The sequence below is a fragment of the Octopus sinensis genome, linkage group LG4, assembly GCF_006345805.1.
Source record: "Octopus sinensis linkage group LG4, ASM634580v1, whole genome shotgun sequence".
NCBI lineage: Eukaryota > Metazoa > Mollusca > Cephalopoda > Octopoda > Octopodidae > Octopus > Octopus sinensis.
In genome coordinates, this window is record NC_043000.1 from 123,190,658 (window position 1) to 123,213,532 (window position 22,875).

General features: G+C 35.2%; 1 protein-coding gene across 7 annotated transcripts in view; it reads left to right on the forward strand.

The window, feature by feature from the left end:
* The window catches only part of LOC115210357 (neurexin-3), a 304,944-nt gene that overhangs the window by 110,617 nt on the left and 171,452 nt on the right, over positions 1-22,875 (forward strand). For all 7 annotated transcript variants that reach the window (XM_029778911.2, XM_036502415.1, XM_029778912.2 and 4 more), the window contains 3 exons: positions 19,449-19,604; positions 20,848-21,634; positions 22,566-22,783. In XM_029778911.2, the coding sequence (XP_029634771.1) occupies positions 19,449-19,604; positions 20,848-21,634; positions 22,566-22,783 (1,161 nt within the window). The remainder of the gene's footprint in view (positions 1-19,448; positions 19,605-20,847; positions 21,635-22,565; positions 22,784-22,875) is intronic.

Genomic DNA, 22,875 nt, shown 5'->3' on the forward strand with positions numbered 1-22,875 from the left:
TTTGCATGCATGTATGTGTATTTACATGTATTTATAGTATAGTTACTAGGACTGTAATTATTCACTATTATAAAGTCCAGAAAGGCAATAATTTTACATGTAAAACCTCTTGTACTGGTAGTTAGATAAGAGATTTCTCTAGCAGTGGAAAAGTTCAGTAAATTATGCTCTCAGATATTAGATTTTAGAAAAGTTTCATATAGTTATATCTGTTAAGATAGAAGATGTGACATACAAAATGTCATTCAGTTATGAGATTAATAGTATAAATATTCGCGTGATTTTAGATAGTGGCAATTCAGATACATGCTCATGTGCATACACACACAACTGAAACAAACATACACTGGCTTGTACATGTGCACACATGTACATACAAGGTTATCATTGCATATTTATAGTAAAGAGAAAAAGCATTGATTTGATTGCTTTCTAAAAAATATTTTTCCTCTGATAAATTTTATTTCACAATGAACTTCAGAAATATTTACGTCTTAAATGAGTGAAACAGATCGTTATACTCTACATATATACTTATAAGTAACATATATGTATCTAAAAGCCAAATCCTAAGAAAATTGACTATATGAAACAAGAATTACAAAAGTTGATTTTTGTTTGTTAAGCAATATTTTCTAGTAATTTATTTTTGCATTATACTTTCAGATACGACATAGTCGTTTTTAAATACAACATGATTGTTTATTTGAAAATATTCTTTTGCATCAAGTTAATATTATTAGTTTTACATCATAAAAGTTTGTGTTCTTCATAGTCATTATTTTCTTTTTATGTGATAATAACTGATTATATAAGGAGTAAATTCTTAAAGCTATACATCTACCCAAAAATAATTTGGCCAGATATAAAAGTCATTTAGATTTATAAGTTAAGCATATTGATATCTTAGTTATTCTGTATGAAATATGTTTCTTAAAAACCTAGTCGTTTTTAAGTTATCAGTACTACTTGGTTTACATTTTCCTCATAACCATAGGTTGGTTGAATCAGTTCCATATATACTTTCTATCTTACCCTGTTCCTAAAATGATATTTGATCTCAATATAATTCCAAGAATATTTTGACTTACCATCATTATCGTCAAATTTATTATCGTGGAATTTTTATTTATATTGCTTTGTTCTCATCATGTTTACATACCAATGAAATTCAGTATACACTTAGCAATTAAATATGTTACATGTGGTTCAGATATTTAGCTCTGCTATTTTTTGCTGAATTAAGTCTTTTATCTTCACAGCATACACACTACTTTTTGTACGTCAAATTATTTGTTAACATTAAATGTTTAAATTATATGCACTTCAGACACTATGAAATTTTACCAACTGCAATTGATGTGCACAACAATCTCATTAATCATTGCAATTCTCTGTGGGGCCCTTCTGATTTTACTAATTACATTTGGTATTTTTATCAGGTTATTTCTTATTACATAAAAAGCAATTAAATAATTTTTCTATTTAAAATACTCTTCTGAAATACATCTTAAATATTGTTTAAACTGATTACATAATGATATGTCTTTCTCTACATATCACGCATCACTTAATGCGTTTGTTTCATATACTTACTGTTAAATAGCATTATATTCCTGTATGTATAAAAATTTTGTCGATTTGAAGTTTCTAAATTTTCTTTCATATATGTTTGATTCTGCAATGAGAGCTAATATTTCTACTAACATATTACATTTAAAATTGAAGGTGATGAGCTGGCAGAATTGTTACCACATCAGACAAAATACTTAGCAGCATTTCGTCAGACTTTATGTCCTGAACATTATTTACAATATTTACATTTGACGGATATTTGTCCTCATCTTGTTTGTTTTTAACACAACATTTTGGCTGATATACTCTCCAGCCTTCATCAGGTTTCTTGGAGAAATTTTTAACCTGGGTTCTCATTCTTAAGGTATTTTTCGTTGTTGTTGTTGTTGTTGTTGTTGTTGATATTGTTATTATTATTATTATTATTATTATTATTATTATTATTCAGGTCACTGCTTGGAATTGAACTTGGAATCTTGGGGTTAGTAGCCCATACTCTTAACCACTATGCAACTGAATAATAATAATAATAATAATAATAATAATAATAATAATAATAATAATAACAATAATAACATCAAAAAATACCTTAGGAATGAGAACCCAGGTTCAAACTTTCTCCAAGAAACCTGATGAAGGCTGAAACGTGTTAACAACAAAGATGAGGACAAATATCCATCAAATGTAAATAATGTAAATAATGTACATAATTCCCTATCTCTTAAATATAGAACTTTATGTCCTGAGTTCAAATGCTGCCAGGGTTAACTTTGCCTTTCATCCTGTCAGGGTTGATAAAATAAGTACCTGTTGACTATTGGAATCAATATGATTGATTTTCCTCTCCAAACATTGCTTGCCTTGTGCTAGAATTTGAAACCAATATTATATTTATAATTCTACTAAGAAAGCTTCAAAATACATTCAAGTATTCATTTGAAACTTAATTTTGTACTTGTATAGTCTAATTAATTCTCATGAGACTTATATTCACCATTAACTTTATTTCACACTAGGTCTGAGAGATAGTTTTTCTGAAGAAAATATTTTAGATAAACAGGATTACCTCACTGTATTTACAGCATCCTAATAAATTATAAAATTATAAAATCTCACCTTTGATGTCTCTTCCTATGTTTTCTTTACTTTGTTTATCTGGTTTAGGTCTTTGCTACTCTAAAACATTGTTGGTGTGCTAATCTTTGTAGTTGGGCCAATAACAAATATGGTTTATTCATTATTGACTATTCTAACGTCTGCCTTCTGTGATATAACATTCTGTTGATGATTTTGTAATTAGTTTATATTCTAACATCTCAATAACCATTACAACATAAGCAGACACTTCACTACTGTTTGCTACTGTAGATTTATACCTACCTTTTCACTAATATATCTGTATTTTTGCTAGTTTATATATGGTCACTGACACTAATATTTCATTTACATATATATAAACTTTATAATGTACATTTCTTGTTTCCCACATTTGCTTAATAATACTTGAAATCCTGTTAGGCGGTGAGCTGGCAGAAACATTAGTACTCTGGGCGAAATGCTTGGCAGTATTTCGTCTGTTTTTGCCAGGGCCAACTTTGCCTTTCATCCTTTTGGAGTCGATAAATTAAGTACCAGTTGCGTACTGGGGATCAGTCTAATTAATTGGCACCCTCTCGAAAATTTCAGGCCTTATAGTAAAAAAGAATATTTGAAAACCTGTAACGTTGTATCCATGTGAAGTTAGGAAACATTCGTATATTTGCAAACTTGATTGCAGTTTTGTGTGTGTGTGTGGTGTGTGCATGTATATATATATATATATATATATAATATATATATATATATATAATATATATATATATATATGTATGTATGTATATATACCTATATAAATATACATATATATATATATATATATATGAAGATAAATGAAAATATATATATATATATATATATACATATATATATATATATATATATATATATATATATATATGTAAATATGTGTATACACACATATGTATGCATAGGTGTGTGTATATATATATATATAATATATATATATATATATATATATATTTATAGAGAGAGAGAGAGAGAGAGAGAGAGAGGTTTTTGTCTATCTGTCTATATATATATGTGTGTGTGTAGATAGATAGATAGATATGTGAGTGTGCCTCTGTGTGTGTGTGCCTCTGTGTGAGTGTGCCTCTGTGCACGTGTGCCTCTGTGCATGTGTGCCTCTGTGCACGTGTGCCTCTGTGCACGTGTGCCTCTTGTGTGTGCATATATTTTGTATGCATGTGCTTGTGAACATATGTATTTATATTTATGAATTTGAACATGCACAAGCATTCTCATATAAAATTATTGAGGAATTAGTGAATGCAAGCTTACGTATGTTCTCAGCCATTACAGCCCCATATTTCACTGCAATGTAGTATGGCAGTTCACACACGCACATCATATGTATATATGTTCATATATATATATATATCTATATATATATATATTTAATAAAATATTAGGGAATAAATCCAAACTTACAGGGAAAAATCAAATTTAGGATTGAATCCAATTTTATAGTAAAATATTATATTATATTAAATTAGAGATAAAACCACTATTAGGCAAATCATACAATGAAAAACTTAAGCCAATACATTAGATTATTTAATTTATATTATTTAAATATATAACAACATTATTAAAAAAGATAATTAATATAACACTACGATCGTTTCATGGCTGTTCAATTCTTAAAATTTTCGAACAGCCATGAAATGATCGTAGTGTTATATTAATTATCTTTTTTAATAATTTTGTTATATATTTAAATAATATAAATTAAATAATCTTATGTATTGGCTTAAGTTTTTCATTGTATGATTTGCCTAATAGTGGTTTTATCTCTAATTTAATATAATATATATATATATATATATATATATATATATATATATATATATATATATCTATATATATATATATATATATATAAATATGAACATATACATATGACGAGTGTGTGTGAACGGCCTATATATATATATATAAATTTGTACATTTATATATATATATCATCATCATCATTTAACGTCCACACTCCATGCTAGCATGGGTTGGACGATTTGACTGAGGGTTGGTGAACCAGATGGCTGTACCAGGCTCCAATCTTGATCTGGTAGAGTTTCTACAGCTGGATGCACTTCCTAATGCCAACCACTCCGAGAGTATAGTGGGTGCTTTTACATGCCACCGGCACGGGAGCCAGTCATGCGGTACCGGCAATGACCTTGCTGGAATCGTTTTACACATGCCACCAACACAGGTGCCAGTAAGGCGATGCTGGTAACAATCCCACTTGATTGGTGCCTTTTACGTGCCACCAGCACAGAAGCTAGTTAGCCACTCTGGCAACGATCACGCTTGGATGGTGCTCTTAGCACCCTACTAGCACGGAGTTCAAGTGCCAGTAAGGCGACACTGGTAATGATCACACTCGAATGGTGCCTTTTATCTGCCACTGGCACAGAAGCCAGTAAGCCACTGTGTCAATGATCACACTCGTATGGTGCTTTTGCACCCCACTACTACAGATGCCAGTCATCGAATTTGATTTTGATTTTTATTTTTATTTCACTTGCCTCAACAGGTCTTCGCAAGCAGAGTTTAGTGTCCAAAGAAGGAAAAGGTACACATAAGTGGGCTGGTTATGCCCCTGGCATAGGCCACAAGGTTATGGTCTCATTTGGCTTGCCAGGTCTTCTGAAGCACAGCATATTTCCAAACGTTTCTGTCACTAGTCATTTCCTTGGTGAGGCCTAAAGTTCGAAGGTCGTGCTTCACCACTTCATCCCAGGTCTTCCTGGGTGTACCTCTTTCACAGGTTCACTCAACTGCTAGGCTGTGGTACTTTTTCACACAGCTATCTTCATCCATTCTCACCACATGACCATACCACCACAGTCGTCTCTCTTGCAAACCACATCTGCTGCTTCTTAGATCCAACTTTTCTCTCAGGGTGCTTACACTCTGTTGAGTATGCAGTCTGACATTACATATCCATTGGATCATACTGGCTTCATTCCTTGCGAGCTTACACATGTCCTCAGCAATCACAGCCCATGTTTCACTGCCATGTAGCATGGCTGTTCATACACATGCGTCATACAATCTACCTTTTACTCTGAGTGAGAGGCCCTTTGTCACCAGCAGAGGTAAGAGCTATCTGAACTTTGCCCAAACTATTCTTATTCTAGCAGCTACACTTTCAGCGCACCCTCCCCCGCTACTGACTTGGTCATCTAGGTAACGGAAGCTATCAACTACTTCTAGTTTTTATCCCTGGAATGTGGCAGAAGTTGATCTCTGTGCATTTTCAGTGTTTATTACTCCCGAGCATCTGCCACATACAAAAACTATCTTCCCAGTTAGCCTTCCTTTGATATTACTGCACCTCTTATGTGTCCATAGCTTACACTGGGTACATCTTATAGAGTTTCTACCTACCCCTCTACTACAGATCGAGCAGGGCCATCTACCTGAAGGGATTTGTGGTTTGCCTGCCTTCCTACTTATTAGGACTTTGGTTTTAGCTAGGTTGCCTCTAAGGCCCTTCGATTCCAATCCTTGTTTCCACACTTGAAACTTCTCCTCTAGCTCTGATAGTGACTCAGCAATTAGAGCAAGGTCATCAGCATAGAGGAGCTCCCAGGGGCATCATGTCTTGAATTCATCCATTATTACCTATGATAAATAGGAGGGGCCTGAGGACTGACCCTTGGTGGACCCCTACCTCTACCCTGAATTCTTCAGTGTACTCGTTGCCAACCCTCACCTTACTGACAGCATCTCTGTACATGGCTTGCACAGCTCTCACTAACTATTCATCTATCACTAGTTTCCTCATTGACCACCAGATAAGGGATCAGTGGTCAATGCTTTCTCCATGTCAATGAAAGCCAGGTATAGGGGCTTATCTTTGGCTAGGTATTTTCCTGCAGCTGTCTTACCAGAAATATAGCATCAGTGGTGCTTTTTCCCTGGGATGAAACCAAACTGCAACTCATCCAAACTGACTCTCTCCCTAATTAGTTGGGCTATGACCCTCTAAGAGACCTTCAATACCTGATCCAACAGCTTGATACCTCTGTAATTATTTGTATCCAAAGCGTCACCTTTATCTTTATAGCAGTTGACTATTATGCTGCTACACCAGTCATTGGGTATGACTCCTTCGTGTATCACCTGGTTAACTATGCGGGTGACTAGGCTATAGCCGATACTGCCAGATATTTTGAGCATCTCTGCAGTAATTCCTGATGGGCCGGAGGCTTTCCCTGCCTTCATACTTTTAATTGCTTTATCTACAAAGGTACTGTCAACTCGGATAGCTGGTCCTTCTGTTGGGTCGACATTCAGCAGACTCTCTTTCTCCCATTCATTTTCTTTATTCAGCAACTTTTCATAGTGGCGTCTCCAAACCTCTCTCTTTGCAGCCTCATTTAGCGTAAGTGAACCATCATCCATGTGAACACATTTCTCTCCAACAACATCACGATTCTCTCTCACACACTGTCTTGCAACATGAAATACCTCAAGTCTTTGGTCATCACGGCGCAGAACATTGGCAAATCTTTTCTTATCTGCTTCCCCTCTGGCTAAATAAACCTGCCTCCTGCCTTCCCCTCTGGCAGCCTGATACAATTCCCCGCTACCACTGTTCTTCCAGTCCTTCCAAGCCTGTTCCTTTTCTCTATTAGCCCTATCAACAACATTGTTCCACCACCATGATATTTTGGATTGAGAGGGGACTTTGCACCATCCATAGATCTAGTCAGTGGCCCTTAGCAGGTTGTCCCATAGAAACCTCCAGTTGTCTTCTATATCATGTGATGCTATATCTCCTTCTATTTCATCAAAGGCTTCGATTAATATGTCTCTAAATCTCTGTCCGTTTGCAGGATCTTTAAGTCTCCAGACCCTTCTTCTTCTTGCTGGTCGTCTTTTGAGCATCCATTTAGCCCTGATCCTGAAGTCTCTAACTACCAGTCTATGTTGTAGGGTACATTGTTTGCCTGGGAAGGTTTTGGCATTTATAAGCAGCCATCCTTCCCTTTTTCTGGTGAGGATGTAGTCAATTTGACTAATGTGTCTGCCAGAGCGGTAGATGACTGGGTGACCTGCAGGTTTTCTGAAGTTAGTATTGCAGACCATAAAATCATTTGCATCACAGAACTCCAGCAGCCTGGTTCCCTCCTCATTGTGAGAGCCAAAACCATAGCTCCATGTATGCCATGGAAGCCCCCAACATGTCATCCAACATATCCATTGAAGTCACCAGCCACAAAGAGAAGGTCCCTGTCATTCGTCAACGAGGTAGTCTGCAAGAGGGTGTCATAGAATCGTTGGATGAGGCGATTTACAAACTTTGTCCATCATCTCATGAGGATCTTCCTCTCCCTTGGAATCTTCTTCCTATTTGTTTTGGCCTTGTGCTCTGGGACATATTTCTGGCATATGGTTTGCATAACAAACATGAAATATTCTAGTTCCATGCCAATGTCTGGTGTGGAGAGACATTTCGGCAAGTCTTGTCTGAGGATCTCTTTTTGAATTGATTTCCAATCTGCTTCCATTTGCAAATACTGATAGGGCACAGAAAGTGTGTCAATAGAAAGATGGAGAAGATTCCCCTGGGGCTACAAGCTACAGTAGCATCTACCCTTAGTGGTTAGCCACATTTAAGTGGCAAATATACTTCACACTGTTGTGCAGTTTATACCTTGTTCAAAGATTTATTATTGCTTATATTTATATATATATATATATATATATATATACACATATACATATATATGTCTATATACATATATATACATATATATTTATATATTATATATAATATATAATAATGAAATTATTGTATACAGTGCTCAGGTGCACCACAACTTGTCAAAAGTGCATATAAAGTATATGCAGTAATGTACAAAAGTCTGGAAATCGAACAGTGTATGAGTCAGATACATGCTTGCATGTGTATGGAGGGGGGGAAATCAGGTGTAGTGTTGGCAAATCTCAGGAAGCATGGAAGTTTTGAAGGATGCAGTGCTCCAACAACTAACAACTGATGCCGGCAGTCTGTTCCATGCTTCAGCAACTCTTAGCGTGATAAAATGTTTCCGAAAGTCATGGGAGCTGTACTGTTTTCTGACTTTATAAACATGTCCACGAGTGTTAGACAGGTGGAGTTTTAAAAGGTGCTCAGAGTTATTGTTTGTAAGATGGTTAATAATTTTATGGGTGTCTGCCAAGTCAGCTGCCAGACATCATAGTTTCAATGTGTCCATGCCCAGGGAAGTAAGGCGTTCAGGATATGGCAAATGCCTGATATGTATATATATATATATATATACATATATGTGTGTTTGTATATATATGTTATATATATATATATATATATATATATATATACTTATATATATATATATATATATATATATATATATATATATATGTATATATATATGTATATAAATATATTTAAGTATCTATATATATATATAATATATATATATATATATATATATATATATATATATATATACACCACACATACATGCAACAAGGCTGCAAGCAGACAAAAGAAGACTCTGTAATGGACAAAGGTGAAAGTCATTGGAAAGGTTGCAAGTAGCAACAAAAACGCTTTGACAAATAAAAACAAAACAAATGATTAACTGTTTTACCAAGATAAACAAACAATTGATTAGTAAGTTGGATATTTAACCAACTGATTAATAACAAAGGAGTGGAATGAAACCAGTGTGTGTGTTAATTTTACTGGTATAATAACTCACCTTCATCATCATCATCATCATCATCGTTTAGCGTCCGCTTTCCATGCTAGCATGGGTTGGACGGGTCAACTGGGGTCTGTGAAGCTGGAAGGCTTCGTCAGGCCCAGTCAGATCTGGCAGTGTTTCTATGGCTGGATGCCCTTCCTAACGCCAACCAATCCGCGAGTGTAGTGGGTGTTTTTTACGTGCCACCTGCACAGATGCCAGACAGAGCTGGCGAACAGCCACGAACGGATGGTGCTTTTACGTGTCACCGGCACGGGGCCAGGCGATGCTGGCAACGGACACGAATGGATGGAGCTTTTACGTGCCACCGACGGAGCCACCTTATATATATATATATACATATATACAAGATAAGAAACCTTTGCTCATATAACACAGTAAATGAATTGATTGCATCGCAATCCTTAACATTTATGTATATACAAATGGCGGTGCCCCAGCATGGCCACAGCTCGTGAGCTGAAACTAGAATCAATCAATCAATCATATATACTAAGGTATACACAAAAGAATCCAGAATTTTGCAATATTATTTTATTCACTTAGCTTTACATGTTTACACTTTTATCACCTTCAAAGCAATGCATTTGTCCAAATGTGTTTTCCACCATTTGAAGCAGTCCTGGAACTCTTGTGAAGTGATGCCTTTTAACACCGTTGTTTTATTCTTCACTTCTTCCACATTTGCAAAACATTCTTCTTTATGGACTTTTTTCATTTGGAGTAACAAAAAAAAAGTTGCACAGAGCAAGATTGTATGAATAGGGAGGGAGGGTGGGTAAGTGGGGTCATGCCATTTTTAGTCAAAAACTGTCTCACACTCAAGGCAATGTGTGCAGGTGGCAGGCGCATTGTCATAATGAAACCACCACTTTCTACTTTGCCACAAGTCAGGGCACTTTCATTTCACCATATTTTGCAAATGCTCCAGAACTGCCAAATACAATGTCTGGTTTACAGTTTGATCAGAAGGAACAAATTCTGTGTGGACAATTCCTTTCACATTGATGAAACAAATCAATATCCTTTTGACATTGGACTTCACTTAACACACTTTCTTGGAGTGTGGTGACATTGAATGCTTTCATTGACTTGATTGCTGCTTCATTTCCAGGATGTAGCCATAGCACCAGCTTTCATCACCAGTGATGACCTTCAAAGAAAGGTCTGGATCAACTTCCAACTGTTCTTTCAGTTCATGACATACATTCAGTCAAGACTGCTTTTGATATTCTGTGAGCAAGTGAGGCACAAATTTTGCAGTAACTCTTCATTTGCAATTCCTCACTCCTTGGCAGGAGCTCCAGGGCATGTACATCATATCAACAAGTTCGTCAATTATTCAGCAACAGTCCTCCAAGATCAGTTCATGAATTTTCGTGAAGTTCTCTTTCATTCAGGAGTTGAACGCTCACCCTGAATGAGGTTGGTCTTCAAGCAACAAGTGACCATTCCTAAAGTTTGAAAACCACTTGTAAACTTGTGTTTTGCTCTTGATTGCATCCTTGTAAGCTGTTTGAAGCATGACAACTGTTCTGGCCACCGCTTTCCACAGCAGAAAACAGAATTTTCCGCTATTGCAAAAATCAATGAACAAAGAGTTGCATCAAGTGGATTCTAGCAACTGACTTGCCCCACAGAGGACATTTCCAGTTAGTTTTGGGTACCCCCTCATATATATTCCAGCAGTTTAATGCTGGAAAATTTTAAGCATCATGTTTTCAGCACATAAATGTACTGCAGCCTGCATACACAGGATCTGAAAACACTGTAATCTCAGAGTCACAGTAACTCAGGGCTCCACATTACCAAGATGACAGCAAAGTGCATGCAACTGGCAGGTTGGATAGTAAGATCCATCAAGACAAAAGATCAAGATGTTATGTTGACCCTGTAGAGGTTCTTTGTTTTCAGCCACCTGGACTACTGCTAGAAGTGGTCCAACATCACTACACTAAAAATATTGTGATAGTGCAGCAGATGAGCTACAGAGAGATGCTCTAAAGACTATGACTTTACTCCCTGGAATGAATACATACCAGACATATAATAATCTGCATATGGATAATTCTGGAAGGGAAAGAACTAGTTTCAGCATTGAGTGCTATACAAATACCTTAATTAGATGTTGTATTGTACCAAAAGTACCTTCCACTCCATCTAATTTCCAGACCAAGTACAGCAATAGCTTAGGGTTCAATGCCCTGCCTCAAAAATTAAGAAACCTACATAATGTAGATGTCTCCAAAAGGGAGCTAGGCATTCTTCTAGCCCAGCATGAAGAACTTTCATATGTATATCACTGCATATGTATCTCATTGCTTACCTTTCTCACCCTCTCTCCAGGGAGTAGAGCTTCAGTTCTTGCAGCCTCTTCCAGTAGCTCATCTGTGTCACTGAGTCAATCTTCTTTGTGTAATGGTGCTGGATTGTCTCAAGTTCTGCCACCAATTTGATTCTCTGCAGTGACCACAGTTGGGAGCTGTAATGCAAGATGACTGTGAACGAATGTCCACCATGGAAGTAGCAAGGTATCCATATTTCTGGTTCTGAATGATCTAAGGATCCATCCAGCTACTTGTCTGCACAATGTTGCCATCTTGGTAATATACTCATAGAATGTTGCACCATTATTCATATGGATTCCCAGATCATCATCAATTCTAACTCTGGGATCACACTGCTCCCTGGTCCTATGCATTCCGATTGTAGTCTGTTTGTGGGCGGATGGGGGAGTGCTTGAAACTTAACAGGATTGAACTGTATGTTATTTTCATCAGTCTGTTTATATATATTGCATACAAGTCATTTTGCAGACTTAGTACAGGGTGACCACAAAAATAACAGAATCCATAAAAAAATTTATTAAATCGTACAAAGATCCAGCAAATTTCTTGAAGTTTATTGCCCTATGATTGAAGGGTACTCTTAAATGGTCCGGTTATGCTACAATGGCATAGGCCACGATTACAGTTTCACTTGGCTTGCTTGGGTCTTCTCAAGCACAGCATATCTCTAAAAGTTTCGGTCACTTGTCATTGCCTCTGTGAGGCCCAACGTTCGAAGGTCATGCTTCACCACTTCATCCCATGTCTTCCTGGGTCTACCTCTTCCACAGGTTTTCTCCACTGTTAGAGTGATATTTATATATTATATATGTATGTATGTGTGTGTGTATGTATGTATGTATGTATGTATGTATGCATGTATGTATGTATATATATGTGTGTATATACATATACATATATATTTATATGTTTGTATGCATGTATGCATATATATATATATATATATATATCTATATCTATATTCATATATATATATATACATATATATATATATATATGAATAAGAATAGTCTGGGCTAAGTTCAGAGAGCTCCTACCTCTGCTGGTGACAAAGGCCTCTCGCTCAGAGTAAAAAGTAAACTGTATGATGCATATGTATGAATAGCCATGCTACATGGCAGTGAAACATGGGCTGTGACTGCCAAGGACATGCATAAGCTTGCAAGGAATGAAGCCAGTATGCTCTGCTGGATGTGTAATGTCAGTGTGCATACACGACAGTGTAAGTGCCTCGAGAGAAAAGTTGGGCTATCAGATGTGGTGTGCAAGAGAGACAGCTGTGCTGGTATGGTCATGTGATGAGAATGGATGAGGATAGCTGCGTGAAAAAGTGTCACACTCTACAGTTGAGTGAACCTGTGGAAGAATTAGACCCAGGAAGACTTGGGATGAGGTGGTGAAGCACACCCTTTGAACATTAGGCCTCACCAAGACAATGACTAGTGACTGAGACCTTTGGAAATATGCTGTGCTTGAGAAGACCTGGCAAGCCAAGTGAGACCATAACCTGTGGCCTATGCCAGTGATGTAACCAGCTCACTTATGTGTACCTTTCTTTCATTGGACACTAAACTCTGCTTGCAAAGACCTGTTGAGGCAAGTGAAATCGAAATCAAATTTGCTGACATGGCTGATAACAGCACTACCTGACTGGCATCTGTGCTGATGGAACATTAAGAGCACCATCCAAGCATGATCGTTACCATTGCTGCTGATTGACTCCCATGCCAGTAGCATGTAAAAAGCACCATTCGAGCATAATCATTACCAGAGTAGACCCAGATTAGATGCATTTTGCCTTCATGCCAGGAAGAGGTACCACAGATGCAATCTTCCTAGTAAGGCAACTGCAGCAGAAATATTCATTGATTTGGAAAATGTATTTGACAGGATACCATGTTTAGTAGCTTGGTGGTCATGAAGGAAACTATGTGTAGACAAACAGCTTGTGCAGGCTGATGATCTAGTTCTCATAATTGAATCCATAGGAAAATTAGAGAGGAAATTCTTGGCATGGAAGCTATACTTAGAATTAAGAGATCTGAAGGTAATCTTAACAAAGATGAAGGTTTTAATAGGTAGGAAATAAGACAACTTTATCTTCAGGGAAAGGGCCTTACTCAACATGCAGAAAAAGAATAGGTGCAAATTCTGTACACTGTACCTAATGTAAGCAATGGACCAACACGAAATTTAGTGGAGTCACAGGAGGGCTAACAGAGAATGTAAGCTTCATTTGTGATCTGTGTGCTGGAGCAGTGTATACTCAGTGGAAATAGACTCTAATAAATGCCTGAATGAGGAAGTAGTTGATAGCTTTGTTACTTAGAAGATGTAGTTAGTAAAAGAGTTAGTTGCTCTGGAAATATAGAAGCCAGAGTAAGAACATGTTTCAGAAAGTTCAAGTAACTACTACCATTGCTGTCAACAAAAATATTTTCTCTCAAAATGAAGGGCAGATTGTATGACACTTAGAAGTGAGACATTGCATGGTAGTGAATCATGGGCCTTAAATGTTGAGGACTTCAAAAGATGGGAGAGAAATTAAGCAAGCATGCTCAATTGGAGGTGCAATATAAATGTGCATGAAAGACAGTGTAGAAATGTGCTGAGAAGAAAATGGGTATGTAGGAATCAGAAGTAGTGTGCAAGAAAGAAGACTGCTCTGATACAGACATGTGATGCATACGAGTGAAAACAGTTGTGTAAAGAAGTGCTATTCACTTAATGTTTTTGGAACTTGCAGAAGGAGGAGAACCAGAAAGACATGGGATGAAGTGGTGAATGTTGGTCTCGGGACTTTGAACTTGATGAAGAAGATGATGAGAACTAGGATAACTGGCAGTATGCAGTTTTCAAGAAAACCCAACAACTTTTGCGAAACTGAGTCCTGGAAGTGTTGTGTGTGTATATACATGCACAATGGGGCCCTTTGCCTAATTTCCTCTTCAAGACATCCCCACACATTCTTGTTTCTAACAACATATTCTTTGCACATTTGATTCTAGGCTTTACTTCCATGTCTTAAATCTCTTCCTTATCCTACTACAATTCAGCTTTAAGAATTAGGACATCTGGTTATATAGAACTTCCCAATAGCAGCTGATCTCAAATGCTTCTATTATGACTAGAGGACTGTGATAAATAAAAGGGGACTGAGAACTGAGCCCTGGAGGACTCCTACCTTAAGTTAATTCATGACTGTACACCCAACCTGTTAAAAAAAAAAAAAACTGTGGAAAGTTTATACATCATGTTTATACAAGATGATCATGATGAAATGACTTAGCCCTAAGATTATAACATATCTATCTATAAAATCTGATTAACCATTGAAAATTATGATTAGTTTTGAAGTCAATGTCTGATGTGTGGTGATAACATGTTATGAATTTTATTGAAATTCTTAAAGTCTGCTGGAACATTTCAGTTGGTTTGAAAATGATTATATCTATAGTTTGCTTTTAAAAGAAGTTTCTTTCAATTAAATATCCTTTACAGCTGAAAGCTTCCTAATCTTATTTTTAGATGGTTTGGTATATACCTAACCAAAACCAGTTTTATCTATTTTAAGTATCTGTGCAATTTTTGATATTAGTTCTCTCCTCTGAATTATATAATCTAGTGTCTCTTCAGGAAGCCAGTGACCTACATATGTGTAATGGCAATATCATTAACATACAAAGCATTTAATGTTTTATGTACAATGCACTAAAACCATGCATTCAATTAATAAGGGTTGTACAAATTACTCTTCATTCATATTTGGCACTATTAACCTTATTGGTATACTGCTGCATGAATGCTTTAAGAATGTAACAGAAAGTATTTTGCCATCATACATTAACGTAATAGTCACATCTGCTATTCTTCTTTACACGTACAAAAAGTATTGTTGCAATTATGAATCAAGATAGAATTCATATAATATACCCGATTTCATACCTGACCAAGTTAAATCTTCAACATAATATTGAGTCACTTGTTTCCAGTTTTCTGCATAATCATGCCCAGAGTGTTTGTTTAAGAAATTGGAAGATTATTACTTTGCTTGAAAACAAGTAGGGTTTGGCATCAAGAGGGGCTTTCAGCTCAGCTTTAGAAATCTCTACCCCATCATACTCTTGTCTGACTGATCCATGTATGCATGCATAAAAAAGTAGAGAATAAAACAATGGTGATGATGAGGATTTTATATATATATGTGTATATATATATGGAGATGTACTTGCATAGCAAGTGACTTGATCTTAGATTGTGTACTGAAACAAAAACAATTGCAGCATGAAGGGAAAATAATTGTAAGCCATTCATGAACACACAAAAACCATTAGCATCACTTCAACATTTAATTATCATTTGTGTTAAAATATTGTCGTGAAGGTGTGTGGCTTAGTAGTTAGAGTATTTGGCTCAAGATCGTAAGGTTGTAAGTTCAATTCCTGGCGACATGTTATATCCTTCAGCAAGACACTTTATTTCAAATTGTTCCAGTTCCTTCGGCTGGCAAAAATGGGTAGTAGCTGTATTTCAAAGGGCCAGCCTTGTCATGTTGTCACTCCATGTTGCACAGAACCTCCCTGAGAACTACGTTAAGTATACACGTCTTTAGAGTGCTCAGCCACATGCACATCAATTTCATGAGCAGGCTGTTCCATTAATCAGATCAGCTAGAACCCTTGACATTGTAACCAACAGAGTGTCAGTTATATGTGTGTGTGTGTGTGTGTGTGTGCATATATATATATATATATATATATATATATGCACACACATATACATGTATATGTATATATATGTATGTATATATGTGTGTATACATATATATATGTATATATATATATACACACACACATGTATATTCATGTGTATGTATATATATATATATATACATACTCACACACATATATGAAGATGTGCTGAAAGTTTAAGGGTATCACAAAAGGCCCAGTTGGAAGCCCAACCTTCCAAGTTCTTTTACAGGGTTTAGAAAAACTGAATAACTGCTGCAATAAGTGTGTAAATCTGAGAGAGGAATAAGTTCAATCAAATCATAATTGAATAATCCTACTGTATTTTCTTTTACCAAAAGTCAGGAACTTTTCAGCACCCACTTGTACACAAATTCACACACACACACACACACATATATATATATATATATATATATATATATATATATATATATATATATACACACACACACACATATATGATGATTGCTGTCTGTTTTTGTTTTCTTATTATCAATAGCATTGCTGTCTTTCCATCCACGACCTCTCAGATGACTGTTCAGACTCACTGCAAATCCGCTTAACTGTATTTCTAGCTGGTTAAGCCTGTACACATTGTCATTCTTACATCACTACAGAATTTGCAGTAGATGGAATAAGAAATGAGGTTACTATAAAGAGACATCTGTGCATCATTGGATTATAGTGATAAATGCCTGAACAACTCAAGTACCACTCTCTAAGTCACTGTGATTTTTAACCTGTGACAGACCAAAGCTAGATAGCCAGTAATCATGTGAAACCACAGGTTGTACATCAGAGTGTTTATTGACAACAGTTAGGCAGTCTCAGTTGGATAGCTGTTGGCTCTCCTAAGTTCATCCACTCTTTCAAGGGTCTTGTTTTTCATTCTGCAGGGTGTCCGAAGACCACCCTACTCACTAAACAGGCTTGGTGTTGTTGTCATTTAATCATTGACTACATACACACACATACATTCATATATACATGTTTGTATGCACTAGCATAGCTAGTGGAGTAGGGGCAGTCTACCCCACGTGGAACTTTTAAAGGGGCACTAATTTTTGGTCTATTGTAGACAATATGTGGTTTTTGTAGGGTCCGGGGGTGGCAAACAGAAGAGCCATCCCCAGCTGCATGCATTCTAGCTATGCTAGTGTTTGTATGTATGTGCATATTGCAGTGGGTTGCAAGTTCAATGGGATATCTTAATCTACTTAGGATGAAAAAAAAGTCAATCAGAAAAAGTCTGAGTGTTAATACATGTAATCCATAACTGAGAGTCCAACAAAATATAATTTGTTAAACACAGTTATAAATTAAATCTATATATCTACTTATTTACATCCTTCTAATGTGTATGTGTGTGTGTGTGTGTGCGTGCATGTATCATCATCATCATCTTCAATGAGCATCATCATCAATGAACATCCATTTTCCATTCTGGCATAGGTTGGATGATTTGACAGGATGCAGCAAGTAACAGGGCTGCATCATGCCCCAATGTCAGCTTTGGCATAGTTTCTACAGCTGGATGCCCTTCCCAACACCAACTACTTTACATTTTGTACTGGATGCTTTTCCTTGCCATCAGCACTAGTGTGGTTGCCAAGTAACTTACAAGGCAAGCAAAGAACAAGAAAAGAGAATGGAAAAGCTCCTTTGGTTAATTGGATGAAATATTTGAGAGTGGGGAGCTGGGTTATATCATGTATTGCAGATGAAGGTATGATAGCAGGACAAGCACAATGTCTTGCTATGGGGAAGGAAGATAAATGACTACTCTGCATTGTATAACGGTGGAAGTTGTTGGGAAGAAGGTAAAATTGTTGTGATGAAATGCCAAAGCAAGCCCTCAAGGTGCAAGAGGTGATATGGACAGAGGAGCAGGAGAGAGAAGGTGCAGGTGAAGAGCTATAAGAACGTGAGGGTAGACAGATTGTTAGAGATGGGGGTAGGGTGTAATGTAGTATGTATAGATATATGTGCACGTGTGTGTATGTGTATATATATAATAAATCATCATCATCATCATCATCGGACGTTAAACGATGATGATGATGATTTATGTATATATGTATGCATCTATCTAGCTCAATGTATATATATACATATATATATGTATATGTATACACATATGTATGTGTATATATACATATATATATGTATGTATATACATACATGTGTGTGTGTGCGTGCATGCATGCAGACATGGCAGTGTTTAATAGGCTCAATTTACAATTATGTGCTCTCAGGTTTAGAGCAACTACACAGTACCAACAAATATATATCTATACAACCCATGTCAGCTTGGAGAAACAAATGTAAAATGAAGAAATGAATATTTCTGTAGAAACATCAACTCACGTATATTCATATGGCTATATGTGTGTAGGTGCATGTGTATGTGTGTGTGCATGTGTAAACATTTATATATATGTATATATATATATATATATATATATATAGATAGATAGATAGATAGATATAGGTATATACATACACACACACACACATGTATGTATATATATTTAAGTATACATTTATATACCATTTTGGAAATACCATTTGATGTTGTTTTTTTATATTTCTACTTGTGTTTTTTCATTAGAATACTGTATTTTGAATACAGTTTTTTTTTCTTACTTATCGTAAAAAATTTCTGACATTAGAAATTATTTTACCCAAAAAATTATATACAATGTCTTTTATGAATTTTATTATTGGTATCTTCTTATTTGTTTTTTTTTTCTCATTTATTTATATATGAGATTTATATTCGATTTATGTGGGCTAATTTTATTGCTTCTCCATAATTTATTAAAATTATTCTGTCTCCTTTACAGATGGTATGAAACCATTTTTCATGAACTAATTTTCTTATTTTTAATTCCGTGATCTAGATCACTTTTCAAGTGGATACAATCAAGAAAATTGGTACAACGATTGGAACGTTTACTTTGCTTTCAAGCAAAGTACTTTTCTTAGGAGGAAGTCTCAATACGTTAAACCTACCTGGCTCGAAGCTTAAACAAAATTTCAAAGGCTGTATGAGGAAGGTAAGCATGTCTTTTAATTACATTATTTTAATTGTTGAACTTCCTATGAAATGTTATTTTATTAACAACAATAATGAAGTTTATGTCTACTAATGGGTCAATAAAATATTATGCTTTGTGATAAATGATAAAATTTCAGTCATGATCAATAAAAGAAATAGCCAGTGCTAATAGTATGTTTGTTAGAGAAATACCTGTTTTCCCTTGCATCCATAACAAACTGCAAATAAATTATTTTTATATGAACCAGTAAAATGTGGATTATTTTCAATTTTACACACAAGATTTTTGAAGTATTTTAACAATCATATGTATTCACATTTTCTCCTTTAAAAGATCAGGATCTAAAAGTCATTAATCCAATAGTATGAAATTTTGACCTTATTAAACTTAATTCTACATCAAAGTGAAATTGTAAAGATGAACATGATGTTTCTGATTTAAAATCTCATGTTTTAATGAGGTTATAATGCTTTTATAAGTTTTATGAATATTCTACTAAAAGTATCTTTCTTAAATTATGTACAAAATCATTCTCTAAAACCTTATTTGTCTCTGTTTACTTTTAGTTCCTTAAATTCTTGTTGAATTTCTGCTTATCTTACAGCTTAAAACTGTTTTTTCATTTTATACTGTGTGAAAGGGGAAATATACCTTAATTTTTCATTCAAAGATCAACAAAACTAGTTGAAGTATTCTACAAATATTATAACAATAATTTTGGTGGGGTCAAACTGGCATATAGAATAAAGAATAATACTACTTACATGATGATCCCGTAATTTTATTTTTCACTTTTCTCAAACTATTTTAATATTTGGATGCAAACATTTGAGGCACCAAACTAGATTTTATAAAATTATTTGTTATTTGTTGAATCATTCATAAGAATTTTCTTACATATTTGTATTTATATCCAAATTTTCCAACTAATTTTACTTTGTCTTTTATTCTTCCACAGTCAATAAAATGGAACTCCAACATGTTATTCTTCTTACAAAATTAAACTTATTATGCATTTATGGCATTTTTATTGCCTAAAGCAATATGTGTTGGAGTGCTGTGATATGGGTTTGTTGATTACTTAACCAACATTTTTATAAATGGGAATCCATATTGAATATTAAACAAATGATATTTGGATTAAACACTGAATCTCAAAACAAAATACTTCTTACTGCAATTATATTTTCTTTAATACATTTTTCCTAATTTGTATATTTTCTTTAAACATGTGTTTCAGGTCTTCTACAAAGCCGATGGTATTGAATTGAATTTGATTGAACTTGGAAGAGATAAACATGACTTAATCGATGTCGTTGGGGATGTGCAATTTGGAAAATGTCACATTCATATAGATCCAGAACCTATTACGTTCACATCGCCCGACTCATTCATCACTCTTCCGAAATGGGACGTTTCCAAAGGAGGCAACCTATCTCTCAAATTTGTAACCAACGAACCAAACAGTGTTCTCCTCTACAACAGTAGGAGCGAGAATCATGATGACTTCTTAGCAGTAGAAATGCTAGATGGCTTCTTGTTCTTTGTTTTCAGTATCGGATTAAACTCCCAAAGGCTGAGAGTAACAGAACAAAAAATTAACGATGCTTCAGTACATGAAATATACATCAATATGACAAAAGAAGCGGGGTATATCGATGTGGATGGACATAGGACGGATTATGCAATCCCTGGCAAGAGCGTATTGAGCCCGCATGGTAAACTTTATTTAGGAGGCATCGGTGATAGGGAAGATCGATTTTTATTGCCAAAAGAGATATGGGCTGGAGTGCTAGGATATGGGTTTGTTGGTTGCTTGACCAACTTTTTTATGAATGGGGAGTCTTTCGAATTACCTGCATTGAGTGTCGAACAAATGGTACCTGGAGTGAAAAATGAATGTCAAAACATGAAATCCCAGTGCTTGAAACGTCCCTGCTTGCACCAAGGAAACTGTGCCAAGGGCTGGAATCGATTCATTTGTGATTGCAGGCAAACTGGATATTATGGTACTCTATGTGAACATGGTAAGTTATTATTTTAGCTTTATGAAACCAGAGAGTGTGTTTCATCATGTGCTGGTGAGTTATTTCAAATTAAATGAAAACAGTTGATTTTTAGGGACCCCTGTTACTCAAAGCTAGTGTCTGCACATGTAGATGCAGAAAATATTTGGGATGATCATGGTTAAATAAATAGCTAGCCAACAACCACAAACCAACAGGCTAGACATGTGCAGTGCCAAAGAGACAACATTATGAAATATCAATTTTGCAAGGTCACACCAAGACATATGACTGATACATTCATTTTTTAAATCAAGACTGACCTGGGGCTAACTACCTACTTTACAGTTAGAAGAACTGGGACATTTGAGAATTCATTCTCTTGGCTGAAGACAAATGGCTAGCTGCTGGCAGAACATGAATCACTGACTTCTTATCTTTTAAAATTTCTAAAATCTCTAAAAATAACTTACCATGATGATGATGATTTCATAGTTGTCTAAATTTAAATATTCATAAACAAATCAACATCATTATCATCATCAGTATAATTGCTATTTTTATAATTGTTTTTCTAAGCTAGATGTTTTTTAAATACTAATATTTTTGTGTACAATTATTAATTTAATTCTAGTTTTCATGGTCTGTGTATAGCTGATTGTAGCAAATGTTTTAGTTGCTATCTTGTTCAAAAGGGGAATGAATATTAAAACAAACTAATTTATAAAATATAATTCAATAAAAAGCAAGTTGTTAAAAGGATATTTCTATGTGTGACTTCCATAGAACTAAAAGGAACAAGAATCAAATTTTTAATGACATCAAAATGCAAACATTATTTATATTAATGAATTAGGTTCATGTACCATGGTCAAAAAGAATTTCTAAAATTATTTTACTATGAATTACTTTATAAGATCCATTAATAATATGTAAATTTTCATTTTTTTAGTGGCTTCAACACTTCACTTTGAAGGCACACAGTTCATGAAAATAACATTGGAAGGAGAGTCTAAATCTGAAGTAGAAGATATATCATTGCGATTCAACACTGTGAGACCACATGGGTTGCTCTTCCTTGCTGCCTCAGGAAAATCTAAAGATATTATGGAGTTGCTGTTAGAATCAGGAACCATTAAATTCACTATTAAACTTGGCAGTGGCACGAGAGTGAGTACTAGTAACTAAAATATATTTGTGTTATAAAGATCAAAAACAGGTCAAATAAAAATATTTTATAGTCATTGTATGGAAAGGAGACT